Source organism: Panicum virgatum, chromosome 3K, assembly GCF_016808335.1.
Source record: "Panicum virgatum strain AP13 chromosome 3K, P.virgatum_v5, whole genome shotgun sequence".
Taxonomy (NCBI): Eukaryota; Viridiplantae; Streptophyta; class Magnoliopsida; order Poales; family Poaceae; genus Panicum; species Panicum virgatum.
The window spans coordinates 1,852,502-1,878,431 of NC_053138.1; the positions used below are offsets into that span (position 1 = coordinate 1,852,502).

Here is a 25,930-nt window from a genome sequence, read left to right on the forward strand (position 1 = left end):
GCGGCAACAATGGCGGGAGGTGGGCGGCACGATTCCGGTCGGGTGGTAGCCGGAGCTCGGTGAGGAGAGGTTGGGGAGGGAGCTGGGGCAGTGAGGGAGGCCTGGGCGCGGCGGATTTGGAAGGAGGTGGTGCGAGGCGGTGTGGAACGCCCGGCGGAGCAGTGCCTGCGCTCGGCTCTGTTCTTGCCTGGCGCAAGGAAGAAGGGAGCAGCAGAGAAATAGCGGATCCCACATGTCAGGTCCATGTCATTGCCCAGTCAGCATGCCACGTAGGCGGTCAGACCCAGTCAAAGGGGTTTTGGACCTCTAGTGACACACTTAATTAGATTAGGGGGTCAAATCTGCATTTTCGGAGTTCGTGGACCTACTTGACACACCCTTACTAGTTTAAGGACCCACAGTGCATTTTACTCTAGCTAATTTCCTCCTCCAGCTGCGTGGGCAGCTCATGCGACAGAGTGGGCAGACGCCATTACGCTGGAGAGCCACTCGAAGATGCACAAGCTTCATATGACTAAAGGAAAGAGAAAAAACACAGAGGCGTGATTGTGTGTAGTATAGGAGTTGCCGAGTTGCTTCCCTTGACTAGCAAGACGTTTTCCAGGTGGGGTGAAGAATTAAAAAAGACTGATTGTTCATTCAGGGCACTTTCCTCCTATCCTAAAGTTGCCCATGTTTATTTACCAAGATTTGTAGCACACATTGTTGCATTGACATAGATCCTATTTTGGCTTCAGCTATTAGTTAAACCACAAAGAACTACAGACGTCCTACTTATGAGTAAATCCGACAGACATGTTACCGCTAGTCATAGTCAAAATCTTTAGCATAGAGCCCCCCTCGTGATCAGCAGAAATTAGCTCAAGTTTTCATTGAGGATAAGCAATTAAGCATTATAGCATACATCACTGATTGCTGAAAACTTGCAAGATACACATAGCACACTTTCAGATTACATGTCTACTGGAAGCATGTCATCACTGAGCTGCTGATAACTTATACTGTTTGGGTAGATTGGAGCAGAGAGCAATGCTTCCACAGCACTCCAGCATGATGTTGAATCCAGGTCTCTAGGCCGCCTCCGTCACCGGCATGCTCTCCTGCTGATTATTCTCGGTGCCAAAATACGGGTCAAGATATTCGGCACTAAAGTAGCGAAGATTTTTGGATGTCAAATCACATGTTTGACCAGATGTCGGGAGGGTTTTTCGGACACTAATTAAAAAAATTATTTCATAACTCACTTGGAAACCGCGAGACGAATCTTTTGAGGTCTTTGACCGCATCATTAGCACATGTGGGTTAATGTAGCACTTATGGCTAATCATACATTAATTAGGCTCAAAAGATTCGTCTCGTCGTGTACATCCAAACTGTGTAATTAGTTTTGTTATTTAATTACATTTAGTGCTTCGTACATGTGTTCAAAGGGGAGGTGAAAATTTTTGGGTGAAAATTTTTGGTAACTAAACCGGCTCTAAGTTTCTTCCGAATACATCTCCCGATAAATTTGGTAAATCACATCCTCCTGGTAACCTCTCTCATCTTCTTCGTCGTCCTCCTCCTCCTCCTCCTGCGTGGGCAGCTCGTGGCGACAGAGCGGGCAGACATGGTTGACCTCGAGCCAGCGGAAGATGCAGTCCTGGTGGAAAGTGTGGGAGCAGGGCATCGCCCTGAGCTTGTCCTCCGCCACGAAGTCCTGCAGGCACACGGCGCACTCCTCCGCTGCCGGCGTCCCCGCGCCGGACCCGACCTCCTGCAGGCCCAGGACGGCGTCGCTGGAGGCGGCGAGTCGAGCACGATTGCGGCTTGGGCTGCGGCTGCGGCTGGATTGAATGTCGTAGATCAGGATAGCGTCAATCACGCGGGAGTGCCTCTCGGCGTCGGCCTCGTACGGCCGCCGCTCGACGCGAGTCACGTGGAGCGAGGACGTCCGGGCATGGAAGAGCGGCGGACGGTGGGTGGCCACCCGCCCGTCAGAAGCGGCAGCAGGTGGCGGTGGTGCGCTTGCGGCGGCGTCCATCTGCAGCAGGCTGTCGTCGCGGCTCCGGCGGCGGCCACTGATCGGAGAAGACATGTGACTGGCGGAGAAGGGAAGATGGACAGAGGGAGATGGGGATCGAACGAGATGAGAAATCTGTACCTGGGATCTTTGTATTTATAATAAACTCGTAGAAGAAAGAAGCAGCGTGGCGCCAAGTCGGAGTCGAGGCCAAGGTTCGGATCCGGACTGCATCGAAGCGAAGCGAGAGTCGATCTGGATCCGGACTGCGGCGAAGCGAGAGTCGGAGACAGACAAGAGCGGAGAGCCGCCGCCTCTTGTTTTCCTGGCTGTCAATTTACCCCTGAAACGGCCTAAACATGGGCCTGCGTTATGCCCCGGCCACTCCCGTCCGCCCGCTATCATTTTTTGTCCCTATCTGCAGCTTTGAGCAACTCCAACAAACTAGTAGTCCATTTTCACATCCCCCAAGTCATCCAATCATCCCACTATTCTTCATGTTGCTCTTGAAGCTGTCATTTACCAAGAAGCCCTCACAGGAACAACTCCCACTGAATCTTCCTCCTTTGACGAACCGGTGGCAAATGAATCACCTTCACCTAGGAATATTCATTGTTCTGATCCCACTGTTGTGAGTCCATCTTCTGCAGGTTCTTCAGATAATGCAGGTGTTGTTCCCGAATCCCGATACACGGAGGGAACAGCAAGAAATTCAGAGAAATGATTCTCAATTGCCTACTGCAGTGAGTCAGCATCCAAAACGTACACGGCTTCGTGACAATATTGTTATTGTGAAGCCCAAAGAATTTACGGATGGAACAATTCGATATTCAGACCAGCGTGGCTTTGGTGGTTCGGTCACTGCCAGATATCCGACAACAGCGCTGAGTGCTCAAGCTGAATCAGTTATTCAGTCAGATTCAGTCATACAACATGAACCAGAAGGACTAGAAGAAGATTTGGGGCATCCAAAATGGAAGCAATCTATGGATGAGGAGTACTTGGCACTGATGAAAAACGACACCTGAAATTTAGTTCCACCACAAAAAGGTATGAATCTCATTGACAGTCGCTGGGTGTATAAACTGAAAAGAAAATCAGATGGTTCAGTGGATAGATATAAGGCCCGGTTAGTGACAAAGGGATTTAAGCAACAGTATGGCGTTGATTATTTTGACACATATTCTCCAGTGGTTAAACCTACAAGAGTGCGTACAATTCTCACTCTAGCAATAGAGGTTGGGATCTGCATCAAATAGACATTCAGAATGCCTTTCTCCATGGTTTCCTGCATGAGGCAGCTCCAGGATATGTTGATCGATCTCATCCATAAAACTATGTTTGCGAACTCAAGAAAGCACTGTATGGCCTTAAGCAGGCTCCACGAGTTTGGCATTCTCGGCCGACAAATAAGCTGTATGAGTTGGGTTTCACGCCATCAAGAGCAGATACCTCTGTTTCTTTTTAGTCATGGATGTGTGACAGCGTATATGCTCATATATGTAGATGATATTATCATAGTGAGCTCATCTGCCACAGCAACAAGTGAACTAATTGAGTAGCTAGAAGATGAATTTGCAGTAAAGGATCTTGGTAAGCTACAATTCTTCGTGGGAATTGAAAGTTAAACCACATCAATTTGTGCGAGAACAAGTAGCACGAAATGCCTTGCAGGTGAGGTTCATCTCCTCAGGTGATCAACTAGCTGACATTTTCACCAAGGCACTGTCCAGGGCTCCATTCAGCTTCATCGTTGGTCATCTCCATCCATATTGCTGTACCTAGCCGGTGTATGCACTTATGTGTTGCGTACGTGTTGTATATGCGTGGCAATGCGTGATTGTAGCTGATGACCACGTCCACATCTGTTAGCACTAGGATAGGCATGCTCTCTCATTTTTTCGGATCATTGACCAAGTGGATGTATTCTGTTACAGACTGATGAATATAAATTAGAGTGATCCAAAGATGATCATTGCGGTTCATTAATTACTCTTTTCAGTCAAATCTGAACACCGGCAGTTGAGTAGTTGTAAATAACTTTAGGGGATCACTTTTATCAGTTGAGCCTTCATCCTTTTATATTTAGCATTTAGTTTCAAGAATGGAGTAACGTCTGAGTCGAGGAAGGCATCACTGATGATGGTTACGTGGAAGTATATAATGCAAAGCGTGTCGGGAAGATTCTGGGTACCCATGAAATTCAGACAGCATGATCCTCAGTCTGTGATCCTAAACATGATGTCATAGATTAGTCAAGCACTAGAACATGTTTGAACAGCCTGTTGGTGTATCAATGGAGTATCGTATATACAAGGCAACAAGCACAATGACAAAATATTTCCAGGTCTCTACAATATTCTATCATCCATAACTGAACGTTTCTGTTTTGGGACATGTAATTTGCCAGGGAAATCCATCACGATCCTCGGTTCTCAGCAAAATCAATAGAGCTTTTGGATCTATGTTCAAGTGCACAAATTATGAAGCAGTGAAAAGTTTACATGCTGACCAATGGATCTACTTAAGAAAGTTATAATTGCAAATGCTCTGTGATCTCTGTAGTTCATAATAGAATTTGTTATTCAGGAATCAGGATAGTGTTCTATTTCTCACCAATCAATTGGTCTACATGGCTCTATTTCAAAACATCCAAATGATATACAACTCAGAGCATTACATACCCATTTGATACAATAAATTAATAATGTAGGAGTAACATGAAGTTTCCTTTTCTGAAATCCTATATGTTCTTCTAAAATGAAAATGCACAAATTCTGAAGCAGCTAAGTTCAAAGGCCTTGACATGCTTGTTCGCAGAAGTTGTATTGCCAATGCTCTAGGATCTCTGCAGTTCATCATAGAGCTAGTTACACAGGAATGAGTCTTTTCAATCTATCCTAAATAAAAAAAAACTCGGCCAGGTGGGGAAAGACCGCCCCACCGGTATTAACTTAAGAAGAAGCCTCGGCTTCCCCGACCGAGAAAATCCCCGAACCCTGGCCCCGCCCTAACACTGGGAGACGTAACCCCTGAGAACTGTGCCTGGGCCATGTAAGGGTCCTCGGGCCGACCTGGGCCGTCTCACAACCAGTGCTTTGGCACACGGGGCCAGTGAGGGGATTTTTTTACTCTCAGCCTGAAATTCGCTCCCACGGGGAGTCGAACTCAGGACTTGAGGGGTGCCGCCGGAGTGACTAACCAACTGGGCTAGCATCCTTTGGCAATCTATCCTAAATACATAAAAAGAAATAACGAAAGCCAAAACTAGGTTGGAGGCAGTTAATCAAGTAAAACTGACATGAGCCCGACAACTTTTCCTTGGTTTTGGGGGGCCAAATTTCTCAGGCAAGTTGATGGAAGCATTTGGATAGCAGGTTAGCTTTTCAGTACTCAATAAAGCGTATTGCATTTGAATTATCCGTAGTACCAGTTTATTAGATCAAATTTGTAGATAGGACATATTTCGTGGCATTTATATGCATCTGTTCCAAATTGTTCTAAAACAAATTGAAATCATATTGCATAAGAAAAGTGCACTTAACTAACACCTTAATGAGGCCATATATTCTACATGATTGTTGCATGGTACCAAAACATTACAAAATACATGCATCCAAGTGTCCAAATTATATATGAATGCTAGCAGAAGACTACAAAGCATCCAACATTGCATCAAGAATGAAAATGATATAAGAGCACTAAAATAAATACAAATACAAAAATTCTGGTTATTGGGCCGGTCATCATCCAAACTCAGCAGTTGAAACTTGAAATGTTCAGAACTTTGTACACAGTGGAAATTTTAGAATTGTAGGTACGATAAAATTTTGGTGAAAAGCAACACCTTGTGGAAAGCAATGCAGAACATGTTGAAGAATGACATCTAACTTGACATTTTTCTCTTCACCTCTTGCTTGGTAGCCTCCACCTATTCATCCACCAGGCACTTGTTAAAGAAAGAATGCACCAGTTTTCTATGTCATGTAAATCTCCTTGTACATATTTGTAGTATAGTATGCTATTCCAAAACAAGTCTCCATGGTAAGCCCGCCTCAAAACTCACATACCGTAATTAGCAAGAATTTCACAAACATTGATCCAGTATGTACCGACTAAGAAACTTTTCCAACATTCCAATGCCACGGTACCAATCAAGAAATCAGCAACAAACTAAGTGGAAGAAATTACAGCCGATAACGGCAAGATAGTAAAGAACTACTACTGCACAGCAATCTCTGAGTCTCAAACTATCAGACCAAATGGCTATCAGGCACAGCAAGAATCATTTGTACAATCAGTACATCACTCTATCCCATTTGTACAATTAGCACAGCACTCTCTTTCCCATTTATACAAATTAGAATTTGCCAGAATCAATTACTTCAAATCGAGCTCCTTTTGCATTTCATGAAAGACTGCAGCTTCTTGAGGAAGACTTCTTTATTCATTGGGAGAGTGGTGATTGACATGGCAGGCTTCAGAGAGTCTTCTATAACTCCCAATCTCAGCCGTTGCTTGACGAATCTGTCTCTGCGAACAAGACCGAGAAGGAATGGTATTGAGCTTCAGTAGGCATGGAGCGTGCCTCAGGACACTCTGGATCATGTGAAGCTCTGCTGGTCCACCTCTAAACTCCTGAATTGCAAAGCTTTCTAGACACGTTGCAACACATATAACTTGGTTGATATCATCAAATGGACAATCAATTGCCACTTCAAATCCTTCAGCATGATCAACTTTATCTAGGTGCTGTACAAATTGAAACAGATTACTGCACTGTAAACATATATATAAATCAGATGAACATATCATCGAGCAAAGTTGAAGATGTAGTATAGTACCAAAATGCAGAGTTGGTGCAACTTCGGCACAAAGTCCAATATTTTATGTAGACCGTCTCTTTGAGAGCGATTCGACATGTTCAAACCTATCTTCAAGATTTCAATGGATGTCCATGCTGCACACTCCTGTGGCATGCAAATTTCAATATTTCATACTTAATATTGCATTGCTACAGTAAGTTCAGATATTGCATTGTATGAAATCATTTGTTCCCCGAAACACTCACCATAACAGAGATTGAGAGTATTTGTATGCAAGCACTAAAACAAGCACATTGCAGGAATAGGAAATTTTATCTTAAGTTCAATAATAATAATAATAATAATAATAACTTCAGAGGAGCATTTTTATACTATACAGCACCAAACGAAAATTTACACTGGGGGGATAAGCTACGAACCATGATGATGGGGATGCTATCAACAGTGATCTTGTGATAGGGGAGTAGAAGATGATTCATTGTCTTCAAGCAAGGAGCACAATTGATGGAAATTGAAACTTTTGGGAAGCATCTTTTTGGTTTCACCGGTGTATGGGCAACTCTTGGCATGATTGAAGTACCTAAAACAGTCAGTTTCGGCGCACACTCAATCACTAACCATTCTGCTGAGGTACCCCATATCTCCACCAGCTCTAAACTTTTCGAATTGACCTTTAAATTTTCAGTGCAAAACCCGATGTGGAGCTCCCTCAAACACACACAGTCTTGTATGATCCATGAAAGTTTCAGACCTTGAAAGGAGCAGCAGTACAGCCAAATCACTTGCAAAGCTGAGTAGTTGAAGCAAAGAAGATCCAGATCAGGGATTCTCATAAAACCCAGGTGCAAATCTTGAAGATTTGGACTTTGCATTTCTTCGATGGGGAATGCAGTGCTGGTTTCGTGTCCCAAATTCAAAACTGAGACTTGAGCTGCAGATTTGTTGGACAGTATTTTAAGCCAAGTGCGAATTACACAATCATGTGTCCATTTTGATGTCTCCACACGAAAGCTACCGATCGGACCAGGATGGTTATTGAGAATTGCCGTCATTTCTTGAGACACGTCCACAAAAGGCTCACCACCACCAACTACAGCTGATGTGCCCACAGATTTCTTTGCGCACACTAGATACTTGTCATGGAGAAGCAGCGGCCTACTGTACCAAGCCTGTTTCCAAATTGCCGATCGAGGTGTCCCACATAGAAGAAGATCAGTGTAGGGATTGTACCGCTGATCATTGCTGGTAGCCGTGAGAGCCAAGCCGCAACCTGCCCCCACGGTGTCGTCATCTTGGCCGTCTCTGGTAGGAGCCGTGGGAGGCCCGCCGCGGCCTGCCCCGCCGTCTTCGCCTCCTCCTCCGCCTCCTTCGCCCCCTTGACCTCCCCGATGGCCAGCCACGGCGTCCCGGCCTGGGCGCTTGCCGCCGCTACCCTCACAGCCACCCGCGGCGTCCCAGCCAGGGCCTCCCGCGGGCTTGTTGCTGCCCGCCTTTCCTCCCCCAACGGCGCGGCTGCCGTCTTCTTCAGCGAAGACGCCCTCGCCTCCAGCAGCGCCGTCGCCGACCTCACCTCGTCCCGGCCTTCCACCGATGATGATCCATGGGTCCGGTGGCGGGGGGAGCCTTGCGAGGGCGGCCCAGATCAGGCGCGGGGTGCGCTCCATAGGAATCGCGGCTTCGGGCCTCGAGGAGGGCGCAGAGGCGGGTGCCGATTTGCTGGAGGTAGGGTGGCGAACCGCGGATTTGGGGGAAGGGAGGAGGGGAATTGCGAGGGGGAAGAGGAGGGGAGGGAGGGAGCCGGGAGGGGTTCGAAATTTCGGGGTGGGGGAGGCGGTGGCCGGGCCGGTTGCCGTGCGGGCCGTCGACCCGAGCCCGGTTCTGTGGGGTTTTTTTTTTGTTTTCTTGCAACACCCAATCTACGCTGAACGAAAAGCAATTATACAAAGAAAGACTTATTCGAAAAAAAAAGTAGGAGTACAAAGAAAGGGCCCAAAGTCCCGTGAGGCCGTGAGTCATGATCTGCCCAATGAACGCAATATTTGCATGCATAGACCATTGGATCTTGTAGCTGCTATCCAGAAGATTGAAAGTCTCAGTTTAAATCATAAGTTTCATCACATCGTATGTTTAAACATCAATTAGGAGTATTAAATATAGATTTATTATTAAACTGATTTCATGAATTAATCATGAGGAATCTATTAAGTCTATAATTTAACAAATAATTGCTACAGTAACAATCTGCTAATCATGCATTAATTATATTTAATAGATTCGCCTAGAGCCTTATTGCCATTTATACAATTAGCTTTATATTAAATTGGCATCCGAACATTCAAATATTTGATGTGACAACGACTTAAAAAATTCAAGGAATTAGAAGCCTGAACCTCAAGTGCCGACATGCCCATCCTCTCCTATCTTGCTAGTACTACTAGCTGCTAACTTGATGAGGAATGACAATTGTGAATGCTCCCGGAGGCACGCGAGCGATTGCCAACCCATGGGAAGAATGATCACTACTTTGCTGCAGTGCCATGGCGTGCCTTTGCCTGAACCTGATATGATGCGGCGTTCGGTCCCTACCGAGTGATTATTAGTAGATTTTAAACGAAACCTGACCTTACTCCTCATGCTTGCTGTACGGCCGGCGGTCGTCACTCGAATCGAACCATGATGATACTCCAGATCGGAGTACGGAACCCCGGTCCAGTTGTTCAGATATACTCTAGTTAGATGCCACACCGTTTTCTTCAAAAAAAAAAAGAAAAAGAAAAAAGATGCCACACCGTCAAAACATACACTGGAGCTATCTATCTATTCATAGCGGAAAAATCTAACCGTCGCAGCTGACGATATCTATCTATCGCCCTCCGTTGCAATTTTGAGAGACTAATTAAAGAGAACGTATCAGATGCAAATTAACTCCTCCGTACTACTGAAACTAACCGAGCACTGTAATTTTTTTTAACAAAACGGCACTATAATTCGGTGGATAGGTACTAGTAACACCTCGCATTTTCATTGACACTTACGTCTCCAAAAGGAATCTCTAAGTTTCGGTACAGGGTAGTACGAGCGAGGGAGTACCGTAGTGTACGAGGGGAGGAGCGTGTGCGCGCGCCATGAAGCAAGCAAGCCTGCGACGGGCGGACTGTACGTCAAAAAGCATGTATGTCATTGACCAGAGCTGTGACTGTGACTGTGATGATGAGCAGGTCAGGTGGACACCACACCACACCACGACACGTTTGGTGATTGGCAGGCAGCTCTTTTCCTTTCCCTACAACAACTATGCGTCAGCATTCAAAGTCCACCACGTTGTTAAACCACACGATGGGCCCCCAATCTTTTCACCCCGGCCAGCTCTCTCTTGGTAATACACGGCCCATTATCACTCCCCCCAAGCCCGAAAAGAAAAATTGTTTCCTTGTTCCAAATTAACCAGCCTGGACGCAGAGTGTGAATGCAAGCCGCAGATCCTGGACCGCTCAGATCATGGATTCCATCTCCACGGAGGCCATTCATTCATTCATCACTCGCAACCAGATCAGACATTCGAATACGTCAAACCAAATTCATTGCAAACAACCAGTAGCAGACCATGAACATGAACACGAGTTGCTTTCACTTCGTACGTACGCCGCACAGATTCCCTGCAGCGCCAGTCTGATGGCGATACATACAGCGCTATAGGCCATTTACTACTCTACGTACGTACAAAATACAAGTACACGTATGTGTGTGTGGTGTGTCCACCAGGACCAGTACCAGTACCACTACGTGACGACATCATCGTGTTGCAGGCGGCATCAAGCAGCAGACGTAATAATTAACAACGTCATCGCCCACCGCAAGGTGTCTCCATGTCTGCAGCTGATGCAACCCTGTACGACGTAGGCTGTACCCAGATTATTTAGGTACATCCCATGCCATTGCTGGTTTTCAGAATTCAGATTAAATAAAGGCGCGCCTTGATTTGCTTCGGTTGGGAGATGGAAGGAAAGAAGCCACCAACATCACAAAATCACTCTGTTCGGCAGCTCCAGCAGCCTCCAGTTCAACAGTGTTTTTCTCTCACACCACTCCAGCACCAGCTTCCAATCACCAGCCAGCCAATAGTATTCAACTTTGCTTTGTGATTATTATTGCAGTAGTAGATGCAAACCTCTAGGGTTGTCCTTGTCCTGGCTTTAGCACCGGAGGACACAATTACGTCACTGGAGGGAGCCATAGAAAAGTAGCGGACCATGCATCTCTATCTCTAGCGGCCATTACGGCCTGTTGCCACAAAATCAACAAATACTTGTTTGGTTTGTCAACTGTTGGTAGGCTAGTACATAGTGTACTCTTGTATCTGCACGATGAGTTAAATGCCAGGCCTGCAAAAGATACACAAAAACACAAGCACACTTCTGCTCCATTGATGTTTGTCTAGATTTCCTTTTTATTTAATTAGAACTTGAATATGTTTTGACATCAGGCTAGCTATTTGGCACTTGCATTTCGATCTCTCTCCAGCGGCAGCAATTAATTAATTGTAGGGAAAATAGACGTGGTGTTTAAAAAAAACAAATGTATTGGTTTGGATTGACCCTTTTTAGCACTTAAAATGACATCAATCTTTGTTAAACACTAAAATGATACCTGCCAGTCGTCTAGCTATAGGAGATCGTGCATGTCAATCTCAATCTCTAGCGGAAGCAGTGAATAATTGTAGAGAGAAAATCTTCGCATATTTAATTTGCTTGAATTGAAAATCTTCATAGGTATTTGTATGCATGCATGAATTGAATGCCAAAATTTGCAAATGTATTACTCCTAGCATTACTATATGCAATTAAACCCTCTGACGTTTAAGATACGAATTATGTAATTAAACCTCTGATTTTTAGGATACAATGAATTAGTGCCTCGTTCCATAGAACATATCTTTTTTATTGAATACTTGATTGCAAGCAGCAGTGCTGAGTGCTGACTGATCGATCTATCTGTTGCGTGCCTGATGGCGAAAGACCAAAGTCCACACTACAGTTCAGCGCGGCGCAAACAAACTGATCCTGCGACAGTCAGGGGCGGAGACAGGGGGGCGGGCAGGGGCCTGGCCCCATAATCCCCAAATTTGCACTACAAGTTTAAATTTTGATTAAATTTTTATATAAATTTGTATGATTGGCTCCCCCTAACAATGAAAAAATCGTCATCCTAGCTCCGCCCCTGGCGACAGTGACGCACAAACGGTCACCCATCCTTTCCTGCCTTGCACCGGCTGCCACCCAAAAAAAAAACCTCTTCCGGACGGCTCGATCAGAACAGGCGTCGTATACGTTGCATGTACTGGCATGAACCTGGAATCTTGGACACAAGCAACCATGGTGTCAGTACTGCGATTGCTTGGCTTTTCCACTCCATTATGTTTCAGGGTGAGTTGAGCGTGAAAACGAAGTAATAGAAGAAAAATAAACTTTTTAGGAAAAAGTAAAAATGCTACTAAAGAACATTAACAGACCAACAGAAAAGAGAGGGCAGGTTCTAGGATTTGGAGGAGAGTTGCTGCTAAAAGACAGTAAGGCCCTTTTTAGTTAAATTTCTACAGTATCTGTGTCACATCGAATGTTCGGACACATGTATGGAGCGTTAAATGCATTTAAAAAAACTAATTACACAGTCTAACCGATTGGCATGAGATGAATCTTTTAAGCCTAATTAGTTCATGATTGAATATTATTTGTCAAGTAACAACAAAATGTGCTACAGTATCAATATTAACAACTTTTTCCGAACTAAACAGGCTAGTATAAAGACAGTAACGGACTAACAGAACGAAAAAGGAGAGGAAAGTGAGAAGTTAATGTGCTCTACTCATCACCCTCCTCTGATCAGGGTTTTATTTCCCAACCGGAAACCGGTTACCGCCGCCCTCCGGTACCGGTTTACCGGACCGGTTAGGCCGGTAACCGGTGGAAACCGGTTGAATTCAAATCCAAATTCAAATAAATTCAAATTTTCCCGTGCAACCGGTTCCGACCGGTTTACCGGCCGGTGTGACCGGTTTACCGGTCGGTTTGACCGGTTTGAAATTCAAAAGCTCCCGTGCAACCGGTTTACCGGCCGGTTTTACCGGTTTACCGGCCGGTTTGACCGGTTTGATCGGTGGGCCTTCATGGGCCGGCCCATTTTTTTTCTTTTTCTTTTTTGATTTAACTTTAAATTCCCACAAACTATACTAAATGAATGAATTTTTGAGAAAATTTGACACCATTAGATTCATCACACCTTGAAGTATTTTTAGGAATTTTTTGGGAATTTTTCATTTTTTGAATTCAAATTTAAAATTTAAATTTTGGCCGGTTGTGTACCGGCCGGAACCGGAACCGGACCGGACCGGTTTGACCGGTTAGGTTAACCTTGCCTCTGACTCGCTAACTGACACACATGAGACGGCGCCCCCGCGGGATGCCCCGGATGGCTCATGCCTGGGGGCGGGGGCGGCCGGCCTGCAGGCCGCGGCGCGCTCCCAGTCCACCACGTCAGTGTGTCTCTAGTGACACCCCCGCGCGCGCCTCCGGTGACCCAAGAAGAGAACGGTGATGGTTAGAGGTGCATGGACGGTAGCTAATTGCTATGGGCGGGGGCATTGTGCATGTGCATCCATCCTCCAGCTTTTTACATCCAAACCCCTCTTTGCAAGGTTATCCCTAAACCAGTTCTTTGGTTAACCAATTCATTTTCTGATTAGTGCAAGCAATAGTCACTGCTTGTCCCCACAAACTATTTGGGCAAATACCGTCATACACTTAACGGAATATTCCCTGTTGAATAGTTGTTTGCAGAGCCCAAAAAATTACTTACCGGATGGAAGTCACATAGGGACTTGTATATAAAAAATAGAAATTTGATAAGAAAATAAAGAAAAACTGACGTTTGTAAGCCTAGTACAAAGTTCACATGTTCTACACCGTCCTGTACTTCCTGACAAGTGACAAAGCCTATTTAAATCCCCCTTGGGCTAGTCTTTCGCAGAACACCATTTCACCATCTTTTGAAGAAGAAAGGCAAAGGCTTGAGCTTCCATGGCCAAAGGCAAAGGTTTCCAGGGAAAATAAAAAGGGTAAGCAGAGACTCCTCCATGTGCTTAGCTTTGTTGGTAGACAGAGATAGGGGGCGAGAGAGGGAGTCTCTTCTTCCTCCTACCTCCATTTTTTTTCTCTGGACCACACTGCAGGCGCTTAATAGCCTTGCTCGTGGTTTTCTGCAAACACAAACTCTAACAAGGGTCTGTTGTTTCTCTCTCTAGATTTTTTTTTGTGTGAGTGTGTGGGAAGGGACAGTATTTTATTGCAAGCCAGGCCTCTCTCGCTCCAGCGAGAAGACAAGACTGAAGGTACTCCCTCCTCTCCTCTCTATCTGACCGCTGTTCTCGCAGAGAGAGGGATGGGAAATGTTTCCTGGCTGTTGCCGTTCTTGTTCTTCTCTTCCTGATTTGAGTGCACTCGTAGCAGATCTGAAGCCTCTCGTGCCTTTGGCGATTGGAGGCTGCGGCATTTGAGGTGGTCAGGATGAGCAAGGAGGACATCCTCAAGGTGCAGGTGAGTTTGTGTTGCTTCTACTCAACTCAAGCACCAGCACACACATTCCATGTCCCTTCTTGTGTTCGACGCAGGCATCCTGATTTTCATGTCGCCGTGCATGTCTCCTGCTGCCCTTTTGCTAATATTTTGTTCCTGTCTGTTCCCAGACCTGCGTGCTGAAAGTTAACATCCACTGTGATGGGTGCGAGAAGAAGGTCAAGAAGATCCTCCACAAGATCGATGGTAAGAAAGAAACCTTTTTTTAACGCCAGTTGCTTGATTTTCTGTTTATATTTCTCATCGCCAGTTCTGTTCAGCAGCGCTACTTGTCCATTCTTAATTTTTTTTCCTAAGAGAAATGTTGGATTGATCTGCAGGTGTGTACCAAAGCAGTGTAGATGCGGAGCAGGGGAAGGTGACGGTGTCCGGCCTGATGGATCCGGACACCGTCATCAAGAAGCTGAACAAGGCTGGCAAGCCCGCCCAGCTGTGGGGCGCCAAGCCTGGCGTGGTAAGCCAGGTCCAAAAGCTCCACCTCGGCGGCGGCGGCGGCGGCAAGGGCCAGCAGCCGAAGGATGCTGGCGGCAAGGGCCAGCCCAAGGATGGCGGTGGCAAGGGCCAGCCCAAGGGTGGAGCAGTTGCTGGAAACGGCGCCGGTGGAGGCGGAGGAGGTGGCCCGAAAGATGCAAAGATGGTGATGCCGCAGCCGACTCCGCAGCAGCTTCAGCAACTGCAGCAGCTGCAACAGCAGATGCAGATGAAGGGGATGAAGCTTCCTCCGCAGCTCATGGGCATGGGCGGCAAGATGCCGTTCACAGCGGCCGCGCCGCCGCCGGCCAAGGACCCCATGGCCGTCAAATTCAACGTTCCCGAGGACGACGAATTCGGGGACGACGGCAGCGAGTTCGATGACGAGTTCGACGATGACTTCGACGACGAGGATTTCGAGGACGACGGCCTCGACGACGACTGGTACGACGACCCCAAGATGATGGCAAAGCCCATGGCAATGCCGATGGGCGCCGGCGGGGGCGACAAGAAGGGTGCCAACGGCGGCGGCGGCAAGAAGGGTGGCGGCGGGAACGAGATCCCGGTGCAGATCAAGGGGAACACCGGCGGCAAGAAGGATTCTGGCGCGAAGCAGAACCACCAGGGTGGCGGAGGCGGGAACGGCAAGAACGGTGGCGGAGCGCAGGCGCCGCAGAACGGCAAGGGTGGCGGGAACCAGCCTGGCCAGGCCAAGAAGGGCGGTGGTCCGCCCGCCGGCGTCGGCGGCCCGATGATGGGCGGCATGCCGCCGCCGCAGCAGCAGCCGGGCATGATGATGAGGCCGCCGAACATGATGGGCGGCGCCGGTTTCCCCGGTATGGGCCAGATGGGCGGCATGCCGATGGGCCACCCCCACATGGGTGGCAATGGCATGCAGGCGGGAGGTGGCAGTGCCGCCGCGCACGGCATGCCAGCCGGCGGCATGATGCCTGGGGCTGGGTTCTATCCTGGCGGTGCTGGCGGCGGCGGCATGCCGTCCGGGCTGGAGATGATGCAGGCGGCCGGGAATCCCATGGCGCAGCAGCAGTACATGTCCATGATGGCGCAGCAGCAACAGCAACAGATGATGATGAATGGCCATGGTCCTCATGGCCACCAGGTCCATGGCGCCGCCGGTTACCCGCCGATGGGGTACGGGTATGGGTACGGCCGCCCGGCGATGCCCTACCCGCCGCCGATGTACTACCCTCAGCCGCACCCTCATGACAACATGTTCAGCGACGAGAACCCCAACAGCTGCTCGATGATGTGAGGCAAGATCGGTCGCCGGCGCCTGCGAAGCTTTCTCCTGCTGATGCCTTGGACAAAAGCAGTGAACCAACCGGAAGGAGGGGAGCGCAGGTCACAGGTGGTCATCGGTCAGCGTCGTCACCATGGTCGAAATAACAACCTGGATCAGTCAGTCAGTATACTACATGAGAAGCTAGTACTACCAGCTAGAATCGCCCCCTTTTTTCTTTTTTATTTTCTAGCTTATTTTCACCTTTTTTCCCTTGCTTTGGACAAAAAAAGCAACTTCCTTGAAGGGGAAGGTAGGTATAGTAATTATGAATAGTCGTCATAAGAGATGATGGTGCTGCTTTACAGTAGAGGTCAAGAAGGTGATGCTGCTGGCCGGCTTCCCTTCTTGCTCCATATTGTGATGGTAGAAGAATGTGCAAAACAAGGTTAATCTCAATGTGCCTTTTCCCTGTGCTTTGGATGCATGAATGAATGGTCGAGCTGCATATTCCTTTGGCATGCTAGTGGAATGTTGTCAAACTCTATTGCATTTGCCTTTGTGCCTGGCTTCCTTGATGTGAGAGAAGCGTCTGTTCTCGATGTAATACTTGTACTGTATCCCCAAGGTGAGGAGATGATTGTGGTGGCAGCAAGGCAGCAATGGAGGGGGACGATCATGGTCCCATGCAGCGGATTGCAGCGGCACACCTCAATCAATCCTATGAATACAATAACCTCCTCCTCTGGTAGACTGTAGGCCACAGATTCACAGCATGGTCCCATGCCATATTCCCAGCGATAATTGATTGATGGATCCCAGTCCAACTACCCCCCAGTCCAGTAAAAACCTTTGCAGAAATGAAAACCAGGGTAGTAGAATGACGAGAAGCTCTCAACTTTTTTACCTCACCTCCCCTGGCAGGAGAATCTTGACTCCTGAAACAATATAGGAGTACAGTACTACTAGTATGACAGATTACTGTTTGTTTAAGATGGGAAATTCAGAATGCATCTTAGCAGCAGTGGACTGCAGTACTTAAAAAGTATAAGTAAATCTTGGGAGGAGCGGAGTAGTACTCCGTAGTCTCGACCGCGCGTGGTGTACGGATGGTAGTAGTATTTTGCATTGCAAAACTCGGCGGCGCTTGAGATTCGGTGCTGGTTGTCGCGAGTGGCGGATCCATCCGCTGTGGATTCGCGCGGGACCTCACGCCTTGTTTCCGTATCAGGGTGCCTAATCACTGGGACCGACCGGCAGCATGAACAAGAGTGGCTAAATAGATTAGATTACTAAACGTCCGTGCTCTCGGAATTCGGATTGACATTCGGTGCCGTGGATGGATTATTAGTATTCCTAAGAGGATGTAAGCAGGTTGAATGATAAGGTAGAGCACAGAGCAAGAAAAGATAGAAAGCAAACTGCAAGCTTATAGATGACTTCAACATAAAGATTAAGAAATTGTGTGTGACAGACAGATATGTCATGTATTAATATTGAAAGAGCTACCTATTATATAAGTAGGTTGAGAAATAAGCCGCAAAGATCCATACATCCAGCAAGCGGCTGTATTATTAACTTTGTTTTAACCACGTCTCCAAATGGGACACGCATCCGGCCGGGCTTAATTAAACTAGTAGCGGTAGAGATTGTACTCGGTGCTTGCTTTGTGGCGTGCCTGCCATCATGAGAGGCTGCTGCTGCTGCTTTTCTATTGCTTTTGCTTTGCTGTTGCGACTTGTTAGTCCAAGTAGGCCAGGCATGAGCTTTCCGCAAATAAAGCGCTCTCTCTACACATTCAGAAGAAGCAGTAGGATCTAAAGGTGGGGGCAGCTGATGGAATGGAAGGCTACAACTAAGGCCTTTTACTTCCCATTCCATAAACCCCTAAACACAAAAAATCGTCACATCGAATTTTCGACACATGTATGCAGTATTAAATAAAGTTTATTTACAAAAATTTTTGCATAGATGGTCTGTAAACCACGAGACGAATCTAATGAGCCTACTTAATCCATGATTTGCAACAGTGATGCTACAGTAACCATCCGCTAATTATTGATTAATCATGAATTAATTAGCATCATTAGATTCGTCTCACGATTTACAACTCATTTGTGTAAAAAATTTTGTAAATAAACTTCATTTAGTAATTAAAATTAGCAAGATTCCAACGCAAAAAAATTTTGCACTCCAACTAAACAGGGCCTAAAATTATGCTACGGCTATCCAGGGCATGCAATGCAGCAGCTCCCAAAAGCAAAGCAAAGCATAGCTTAGCATAGGTCAAAAGAAAACACTGGGATAGATCAAGTTCAGGCCCATGTTTGGGGGGGGGGGGCACTGAATCATTGTTGCAGATGAGCAGTAGCTGATTGCTTGCTTGCTTCAAAGCCATCTTTAGGAAGGAGGCTTTGTGGTTGTAGGTAGCAGCAGCTAGATAATATGTTATCATGTCCGAAAGGAGGAGCAATAGAGGACGGTGTGCCGCAATTATAGCGGTCGGCCCCGTTTGGATCGATCGGCTCGTGGCTCGTGCTGCCATCAACAACTGCGATGATCCTGGCACGCCTTGGCGTGAATGATGCGTGCTGGTGCTCGGCGTGGCAGAGGGGAAGGACGCGTACGAGGGATGCCCAAATAGTGTCTCGTGAACAGTCTCTTCTTTAATTAGCAGAGGAGCTTCACTTCACTGATGAGTGAAAGGTTAGTGATAGGTCGTGATCACGCCATGGTATGATCCAAGAGAGCTCGCATGCCAAAAGGCCGGCAGCTTATAATTATATATGTTCGGCACTGTAACTCATGTCTGACAGTATTGTAGACTACTCTTCAGTCTAGGCGGAATGTTTCTCCTTTTAGCTGAGATGTCCATCATGTGAACCTGCCCAACCTTTAGCTAGTCGCAACTGGGATGACTATTCTGAGCTAGCTTTTCAAAAAAAAAAAAGACTATTTGAGCTGAGGATATTTTCTTGTTCTTGTTCTTCCTTCTTTTTTTTTTGAAAGAATGAGCCGAGGTTGTCAAATGTCACGATAGTGGCGGAAGCCTCCAAAGCAAACGGGAACGCGGTTCAGTTACTTTGAATGTGCACCTCCGTCCTGCTCCTGCAGAGTACTGGCTGCTGGTAGATATTCAATGAAAAATAGGCCTATGCACGCAGAAAGTTGCGAAAGTGTTGCCCTGTACATGACGACGACTAGGACCTTTGATTGAAAGTTGAAACTGATGTATATATACTACTTGGGCCGTGTTTGGATGTGGAGGGGTAAATTTGTCCCAAGGCAAATGTTTTATTCCAACCATTTTCCCCTAACAATTTTACCCCATAAAGATGTTTGGATTAGGGGCAAATATGGTTGGAGAATAGCATTTAATTGGTCATTTTACCTCCATTTGACACCTAAAGAGGGGTAAAGGAAAAAGGAGGGGTAAAACATTTACCTCAACAAATTTTACCTCATGTTTGGATGTTTGAGGTAAAAAGTAGATATTTTTACCCCTTTTACCTCTCCATCCAAACAGGGCCTTGATTGTGTGTTTCGCAAAGTGTGCACGCAAAACCTGGCTGGGTCCCCTGCAGATTACCGCAAAAAACGGAAGATGTTTTCGTCTACATCTGCTGCATGCGGGGTCTTCTGGGGAGGGCGATCGGGGCCTTCCATGGACAGCGACGGAGCCTCGGCTGTGTTTAGATTCGTAATACAGTGGTAAAAAAAATCACATCGGACACTGTGGCATACTGTAGTACTTTTCGTTTGTTTATAATAATTGTTGTTCTACCATGATTTAATTAGGCTCAAAAAATTCGTCTCCTCATGTACTTCAAAACTATGCAATTAGTTTATTTATTTATTTACATTTAATACTCCATACATGAGATAAAAATTTTAATGTGATAAGTGAATAGTGAAGTTTGGAAAGAGAAATTTTGGAAGTGAACAAAGCCCTCCTTCTCTGTTCGCCGGTCAGCTGGGTGGATACAAAGTTACAGTATTTGATGATGGTGATGATCGATTGGATGGGCAGGGCGAGGGTGGCCTGCCGTCAGAGGAGCTGGGGAGCGAGGGGACGGAGGACTCGATCGATCACAGCACAGCCAAGGGGAGTGTGAACCCCACCGCACACCGGGCAACATGAGTGGCGCCGCGATCTCGTGATCCCTAGTGGAGTGGGCGCGCACGAGAAGCCGCACCCGCACCGCCCGGTCAGACAGCAAAACATCAGGTCAGCGCGGAGATGCATGCAGAGAAGAAGAAGAAGAAGAAAGTGCGGCATGACTTTAGAATTTAGGTCTGCCGCTCGATCTCGATCCCCACCGTTTAACAAAGATTGCTCATGAACATGCACAACGTGCTCGACGTGCGCGTGCCAGTGCCCAATAGGTCGGCAGTGTCGTCGCTTGCTTGCTGATATTCCTAGTTGTATTGAGCACTTGCTGATTGATATACCCTGGTAACTCACTAACTCTGATACGATACCTGTTAATAATAACTTAAAAAGATGCCCTTGTTGCCCTCGCAAAAAAAAAGAAAGAAAAGACTCACCGCCATACAGTATATTGTAGCTTTCTGTTAATTATTAGTACAGAATATACGACGTTTGCTAAGTTATGCAACGCGTGCAAGCGAAAAGGTGGATTACGTGCAGATTAGCCCTGTCTTGATGTGCATCATCGGCGCATGGAAACATTCTCTCTCTGTTTTTATTTTTTATTTTTTTTTGGTGAAAAGTGAATCATACAATACAAGTACTCCTAGTACAAGGCGAACGCATCGGAATGATGGCCGGGCCGGCTCGGGCTCTCAGCTCTGTCTCGCTCGCTCGCTCGTCCGTCCACGAGGACATGAGGACAAAGCAGCAGCCTGCCTGACCGCGGAGACTGTAGGACAGACGGACGGGACAGGCCCATCACATCAATTAGCCTGGCAGGCGGAGGCGGGCCCCCCATGTGACCCCCGCCGAGCAGCTCCTGCTCGTTTCGAGCTCTCCGTGCCCAACCGTTTGCTTGTAGGGGCATCCCCGTCGCACTCGCTCGCTCAGGGATCCACTCTCTCCGGGCTGTGCTCACTTCCAAAATTTCTCTCTCCAAATTTTAATATTCATCTATCACATTAAATCTTTTATCTCATGCATAAACTTCAATATTTATCTATCACATCAAATCTTTTACCTCATGCATAAAATATTAAATATAGATAAATAAAAAAATTAATTGCATAGTTTTGATGTACACGACGAGACGAATCTTTTGAGCCTATTTAGGTCATAGTATGACAATAATTATCACAAATAAACGAAAAATGCTACAGTGTGATACATTGTCCGATTTGATTTTTTACCAGTATTTTACGGATCTAAACACAGCCCGGTAGGTTTGACCCATGCCAATGCTATGCATGACGTGAGACGGCGAGAGCAATGGCGGAATCCCTCCTCCGGCAGCAAAGGCATTGTATAGTATATCTGCACCCTGCACTGCAGATGGAGATACTCGTATATAGTCGGCACTGCATGGCATGGCATATCCGTATCGACATGCATGCTCGAGAGTCCAAACTTGCAAAGAGTTTTATTTCTTTCGAGTCGTATCCAGGGTTCACCAAACCGGTGCGAACCGGTCCGGTTTAACCGGTTACCAGTCAAACCGATCCGGTCCGATTTTGGTTTGGGCCAGTGCCAATTTCAAAATTCAAATTTAAATTAAAAAAATAAAAATTTCTAGAAATACTTTAAGGTGCGACGAATTTAATGGTGTCAAATATTCTCAAAAATTCGTACATTTAGTATAGTTTGCGGAGATTTGAAGTTAAAAAAAACGTGCATAAAAAGTATACAAATACAATGTAAAAATAGTACAAAAGAGAGTTGGAGGGTTCATTTAGGCTAAAATATGTTATAGAAATATTTATTTAGTATACTTTGCGAGCATTTGAATTTAAACAAAAAAAAATTAATTTGACCGGTTACCAGTCAAACCGACCGATAAACCGGTCAAACCGGCCGGTATACTGATCGAAACTGTTTACACATGCAATTTTGAATTTGAATTAAATGGTTTCCACCGGTTTCCGGTCAAACCGGTCCCGTAAACTGTTACCGGAGGACGGCGATTTGACCGCACCGGTCGGGATTATAAAGCCTGGTCGTATCCAAGGCTTTGATTGAAAAGGAAAAGGTCGATAGCGAGGGAGACAAAGGAACGGGAGCAGGGAGCGAGGCCGGAGAACATGGGTCGCATGCGGTTGCCTCATGCCTGGGCCCCCACTCCTTTGACTCTTTCTTTGACTTCCGGACAACCCTCGATCCCGGCGCCGCATGGCATGAGTGCTGCCAAGGGATATACCGTGTTTAGTTGCAAAAATTTTAGGGTGTAAAACACTATATTACTTTCGTTTGTATTTGATAATTATTGTCTCGTCATAGATTAATTAGATTTATTAGATTCGTCTCGTGATTTACAAACAAACTATGCAATTAGTTTTTTATTTCGTGTAGATTTAATACTTCATGCCTGCGTTGAAAAATTCGATGTGATGGAAAATCTTATAAAATTTTGGAATTTTAGATGCAACTAAACATGGCCGGAGTGCCGAGGAGAGGGGTGCCGGAGTGCGTTCCTGCTCACATCACCATGCCGCCTTGCCTAGTGTAGACTAGTCTAGTACTCCTATGTGGGTGCGCGCGCCAGGAGGCTTTCTAGCGCTCGATCGGACAGTGGGTGACGTTTTCTTTTCGAGAAAATTTCTTTTCCCACAACTGTCTATTTTTAGAAAGTTACTTATTATAACATATGTATGTATAATTTTTTCAGACAACTATCGAACTGATATTTTCAATATAACTATTAGATGATAATTTTGTAGCACATCTTTTACGATACTTCTAACATTTATGCATAATTTTTTTCAACCAATTTTTTATAGGATAATTTTTTTAACACGACATGTGCAAATTTTATGCATAACTTTGTTTAGCTTCCTTACTAAAATGATAACTTTGAACATAACTGTTAAGAAAACTTCTTCACACAATTTTTATGCATAAGTTTGTCATACAACATGTAAAATACAATTTGTCGAGATAACTTTTTGACATACTTGTAGGAAATATTTGTCAAAAAAACATCTCGAAAAGAACATAAAAGAGGTAAACAAAAAGATTGAAAAAGAAAAATAAAGAGAATACTAGTTAGTTCAAATACATAGGCTTACGTGGCCGAGGCCTCTCACGTAGTATACACGGCACACACAGCTTCCGTCGCTGTCGCGCGTCGTAGGCCGCGAAGCTACCTGTGAGAATGTGTAGTCAGATTAACATGCAAGGATGGAATTGGATAAAAAAATAAAAATCATTGGGGGGCCACCCACGTGAAACTGAGCTGGGTCGGGAATCGAGCGCCAGCACGCTGGCTGACGCTCGCCCGTGGTATTGGATTCTCGTGTGGGTGTTTGGGCCTTGCCAGGGAATCTTCTTGCCGAGTGCTAGCTCTCCCGAAACCGAAACCATGCAGCAACTTTCTTTCGGAAAAAAAAAACCATACAGCAACTATGTTAGGCCAATTTCAATGGAAATTTTCATGGGCACATATTTCTAAACTGGAAATTAGGTAACCGTACCAGATGAGTTTTACGGTGATGAAATTTTTCTCACATCTTATGAAACTCTATCTTTATCTCTCCTTGCCATGTCAGCAAAAGTAATGGTATTTAATGTTATGAAACTCCCATTGAGATTGGCTTTAGCACAAGACAGATATGGATCTTCTTGCTAGGGCGATGCCTGCTGCCTCGCTGCAAGCAGAAAATTTCTGCTCGAATGATGACTTCTCGGTCTCCACACATGCATGATTTTTTTTTGGAAAAAGGAAGCTTTATTGATCTTAGACAATTATATCAAGATGATACAATTATATAAGATCTATTCTGGCCTCTGCATAACTAAAATGCACACAGCCTATGAAAAAAAAAGAACGCCATGACCTAAAAATCATGCCGCAACAAACTACCACAAGCGACTTCACTTTCATCCGCTTCGCAAAACAAAGCAGCTCTTTGACTATGAAGTAGGCTCCCGACACAACGCCTCCAACGAGGAAACGGCACGCTACCGACATTGCAGTGACCCAACCAATTAAAACCAGATTGTCGGCACCCCAGGACTGGGGTACCCCCTCTTGCTGTGTCTAGGCAAGGGCCTTGTAGTTATCCTTGACTACGTCCAAACAGCCGGACCCCTGTGGTCCGGAGTTCTGCTCTCTCGGCAACGGTCCCGGACCTGCCTCACGACTGGGAAAGATCCGGGAACGGCGCGTGTCCCGGAGGAGGCGGGCAGCCCGAACAGCCGGGGCTCCGGACCTCCCGAAGGGTCCGGACCCCCGCGGAAGTCCCGGACCCCTCATAGGGTCCCGGACCTCTTGTATGGTAATCGGACCCCTCGCTAAGGGAAGAAGTCGACGCCCTACCTCTGGGTGGTCCGGCGCGGACACGTATACAAGGGCGCTTGGTCTCCATACAAAGCCTCACCCACCACTGCATTTATTGCGGTAGGTGGACGCCCCGCATTGATACAGTGGAAGCCGAGGCGATTCTTTGACCAGAAGGCACTATTGATCGCGTATTACCAAGGTAGTGGAGCCGCTGGCGCCGCCCACGCCGCGCCTGCCAGTCTGCCATAGCAGATGGATACGACGGCTCAGCTTCGCCCATTATGACGCTACATAATAGCCTCAGCAGGCCACGCCGCAAGCTACGCTACTCCAACGGGCGCCTAGCTGACGGGACAAGAAAAGACCCCCCTGAGTCAAAGGAGCAGCAGTACGCATATCGGAGGAAAGATTCGCTACCACTGTAGCCACAGTCACGTTGGGCCCACCTGTCGGGGCACCAACGTCCTATGTATCCGCTCCCCCATTGATCTATAAAAGGAGGGGGCGCCGCTAGAAAACCTCAGGCTGGGCAAGAGCCAAGGCCGGCGGAGGATAGATTCATACACACCACCAAGAACAATACATCTCCCAGTGGACGTAGGGTATTACGCTCCGGCGGCCCGAACCACTCTAAATCGTGTGTTCTTGAGTCCTAGTCCCAGCGTAGATTCAGCCCCATCGCCTAGTACTTCCCCGAGTACACCCTCACGGGGAATAGGCGGGTGCGTTCCGCCACCCGGCTGTGGGTACCCCTAGAACCCCCACAACATTTTGGCGCCGTCCGTGGGGAAGTCAGGCGCAGGTTGGATCTTCAGGCCTCTGGGCTGTGTTCTTCCTCTGCAACGACGAACCTGAAGATGAAGGAAGGCAGGGCCACACTCTCTCCACCTGTCTTGGCACCGGCGCAGCAACGCCCTCGGTGCGGCGGCGCACGACAGCGACGCCTGCTGTGCGTCGCCACTGCGACACCTCGGAGCCGGCGTAGCGGCGCACAGCGGAGGCGCCGCTGGGCGCTGCTGCCCCTACGTCGACTCAAGGTTTTCTCTCAAGCAACGGCCACACCTCCTCTGCGGTGGCATGGTGTCGGCTCAAGGCTTCCTCTCAACATGGAGCCTGGAGCCGACGGCCATCCCGGAGGAAGTGGACCGTGTCGTCCTGCCGTCTCCAGCACCAGAGATCCACCTCAGCGTTGCTCGGTGCTGCTGCAGACAGGACCCCGCCTCCTCGCGCGGGGGTCCCTGGCGCTAGCACCAAGGACAAGCCGGCGAACGACCGCACTTCTCCACGCGTCGCACCGGTCCATCTGCTGCGCAAGGGCTCTGGTTTCCATCGGC

The 25,930-nt window shown here is 47.0% G+C and overlaps 3 protein-coding genes across 8 annotated transcripts; 1 reads left to right on the forward strand and 2 right to left on the reverse strand.

The window, feature by feature from the left end:
- Positions 1-843: 843 nt before the first annotated feature.
- Positions 844-2,394, reverse strand: LOC120696689 (E3 ubiquitin-protein ligase SIRP1-like). Of its 2 annotated transcripts, XM_039979670.1 has the most exons (3): positions 2,144-2,394; positions 1,480-2,060; positions 844-1,162 (listed from the first exon to the last, which is right to left on the reverse strand). In XM_039979670.1, exons 2-3 carry the CDS (start codon positions 2,021-2,023, stop codon positions 1,071-1,073), a joined length of 636 nt encoding a protein of 211 aa, XP_039835604.1. In that variant the 5' UTR covers positions 2,024-2,060; positions 2,144-2,394; the 3' UTR covers positions 844-1,070. The 2 variants fall into 2 exon arrangements, with proteins under 2 accessions (XP_039835604.1, XP_039835603.1); XM_039979669.1 differs by lacking the exon at positions 2,144-2,394 and having other exon boundaries at positions 1,480-2,129.
- A 3,693-nt stretch (positions 2,395-6,087) lies between these two features.
- On the reverse strand, positions 6,088-8,594 carry LOC120696691. The gene is made up of 3 exons (XM_039979671.1): positions 7,248-8,594; positions 6,847-6,972; positions 6,088-6,754 (listed from the first exon to the last, which is right to left on the reverse strand). The coding sequence occupies exons 1-3, from the start codon at positions 8,490-8,492 to the stop codon at positions 6,446-6,448; spliced, it is 1,680 nt and encodes a 559-aa protein (XP_039835605.1). The 5' UTR covers positions 8,493-8,594; the 3' UTR covers positions 6,088-6,445.
- Positions 8,595-13,789: 5,195 nt separating this feature from the next.
- On the forward strand, positions 13,790-16,693 carry LOC120696692 (heavy metal-associated isoprenylated plant protein 33-like). 5 transcript variants are annotated; one of them, XM_039979677.1, is made up of 6 exons: positions 13,790-13,939; positions 14,126-14,212; positions 14,331-14,417; positions 14,567-14,642; positions 14,777-15,668; positions 15,915-16,693. In XM_039979677.1, the coding sequence occupies exons 3-6, from the start codon at positions 14,388-14,390 to the stop codon at positions 16,198-16,200; spliced, it is 1,284 nt and encodes a 427-aa protein (XP_039835611.1). In that variant the 5' UTR covers positions 13,790-13,939; positions 14,126-14,212; positions 14,331-14,387; the 3' UTR covers positions 16,201-16,693. The 5 variants fall into 5 exon arrangements, with proteins under 5 accessions (XP_039835611.1, XP_039835606.1, XP_039835607.1 ...); XM_039979672.1 differs by having other exon boundaries at positions 14,777-16,693; XM_039979673.1 differs by having other exon boundaries at positions 14,328-14,417; positions 14,777-16,654.
- Positions 16,694-25,930: the final 9,237 nt, after the last annotated feature.

What these genes read in the sequence shown, in the direction of transcription:
- LOC120696691 (XM_039979671.1), bottom strand. Translation starts at nt 8,492, where the DNA reads ATGGAGCGCACCCCGCGCCTGATCTGGGCCGCCCTCGCAAGGCTCCCC. An exon ending in ATAGCATCCCCATCATCATG is followed by an intron (nt 6,973 to 7,247) that starts GTTCGTAGCTTA and finishes TGCATGCCACAG; the next exon opens with GAGTGTGCAGCATGGACATC. An exon ending in TGCACCAACTCTGCATTTTG is followed by an intron (nt 6,755 to 6,846) that starts GTACTATACTAC and finishes CAATTTGTACAG; the next exon opens with CACCTAGATAAAGTTGATCA.
- LOC120696689 (XM_039979669.1), bottom strand. Translation starts at nt 2,077, where the DNA reads ATGTCTTCTCCGATCAGTGGCCGCCGCCGGAGCCGCGACGACAGCCTG. An exon ending in GATGTATTCGGAAGAAACTT is followed by an intron (nt 1,163 to 1,479) that starts AGAGCCGGTTTA and finishes TGACATCCAAAA; the next exon opens with ATCTTCGCTACTTTAGTGCC.
- LOC120696692 (XM_039979672.1), top strand. Translation starts at nt 14,388, where the DNA reads ATGAGCAAGGAGGACATCCTCAAGGTGCAG. An exon ending in AGGACATCCTCAAGGTGCAG is followed by an intron (nt 14,418 to 14,566) that starts GTGAGTTTGTGT and finishes GTCTGTTCCCAG; the next exon opens with ACCTGCGTGCTGAAAGTTAA. An exon ending in GATCCTCCACAAGATCGATG is followed by an intron (nt 14,643 to 14,776) that starts GTAAGAAAGAAA and finishes ATTGATCTGCAG; the next exon opens with GTGTGTACCAAAGCAGTGTA.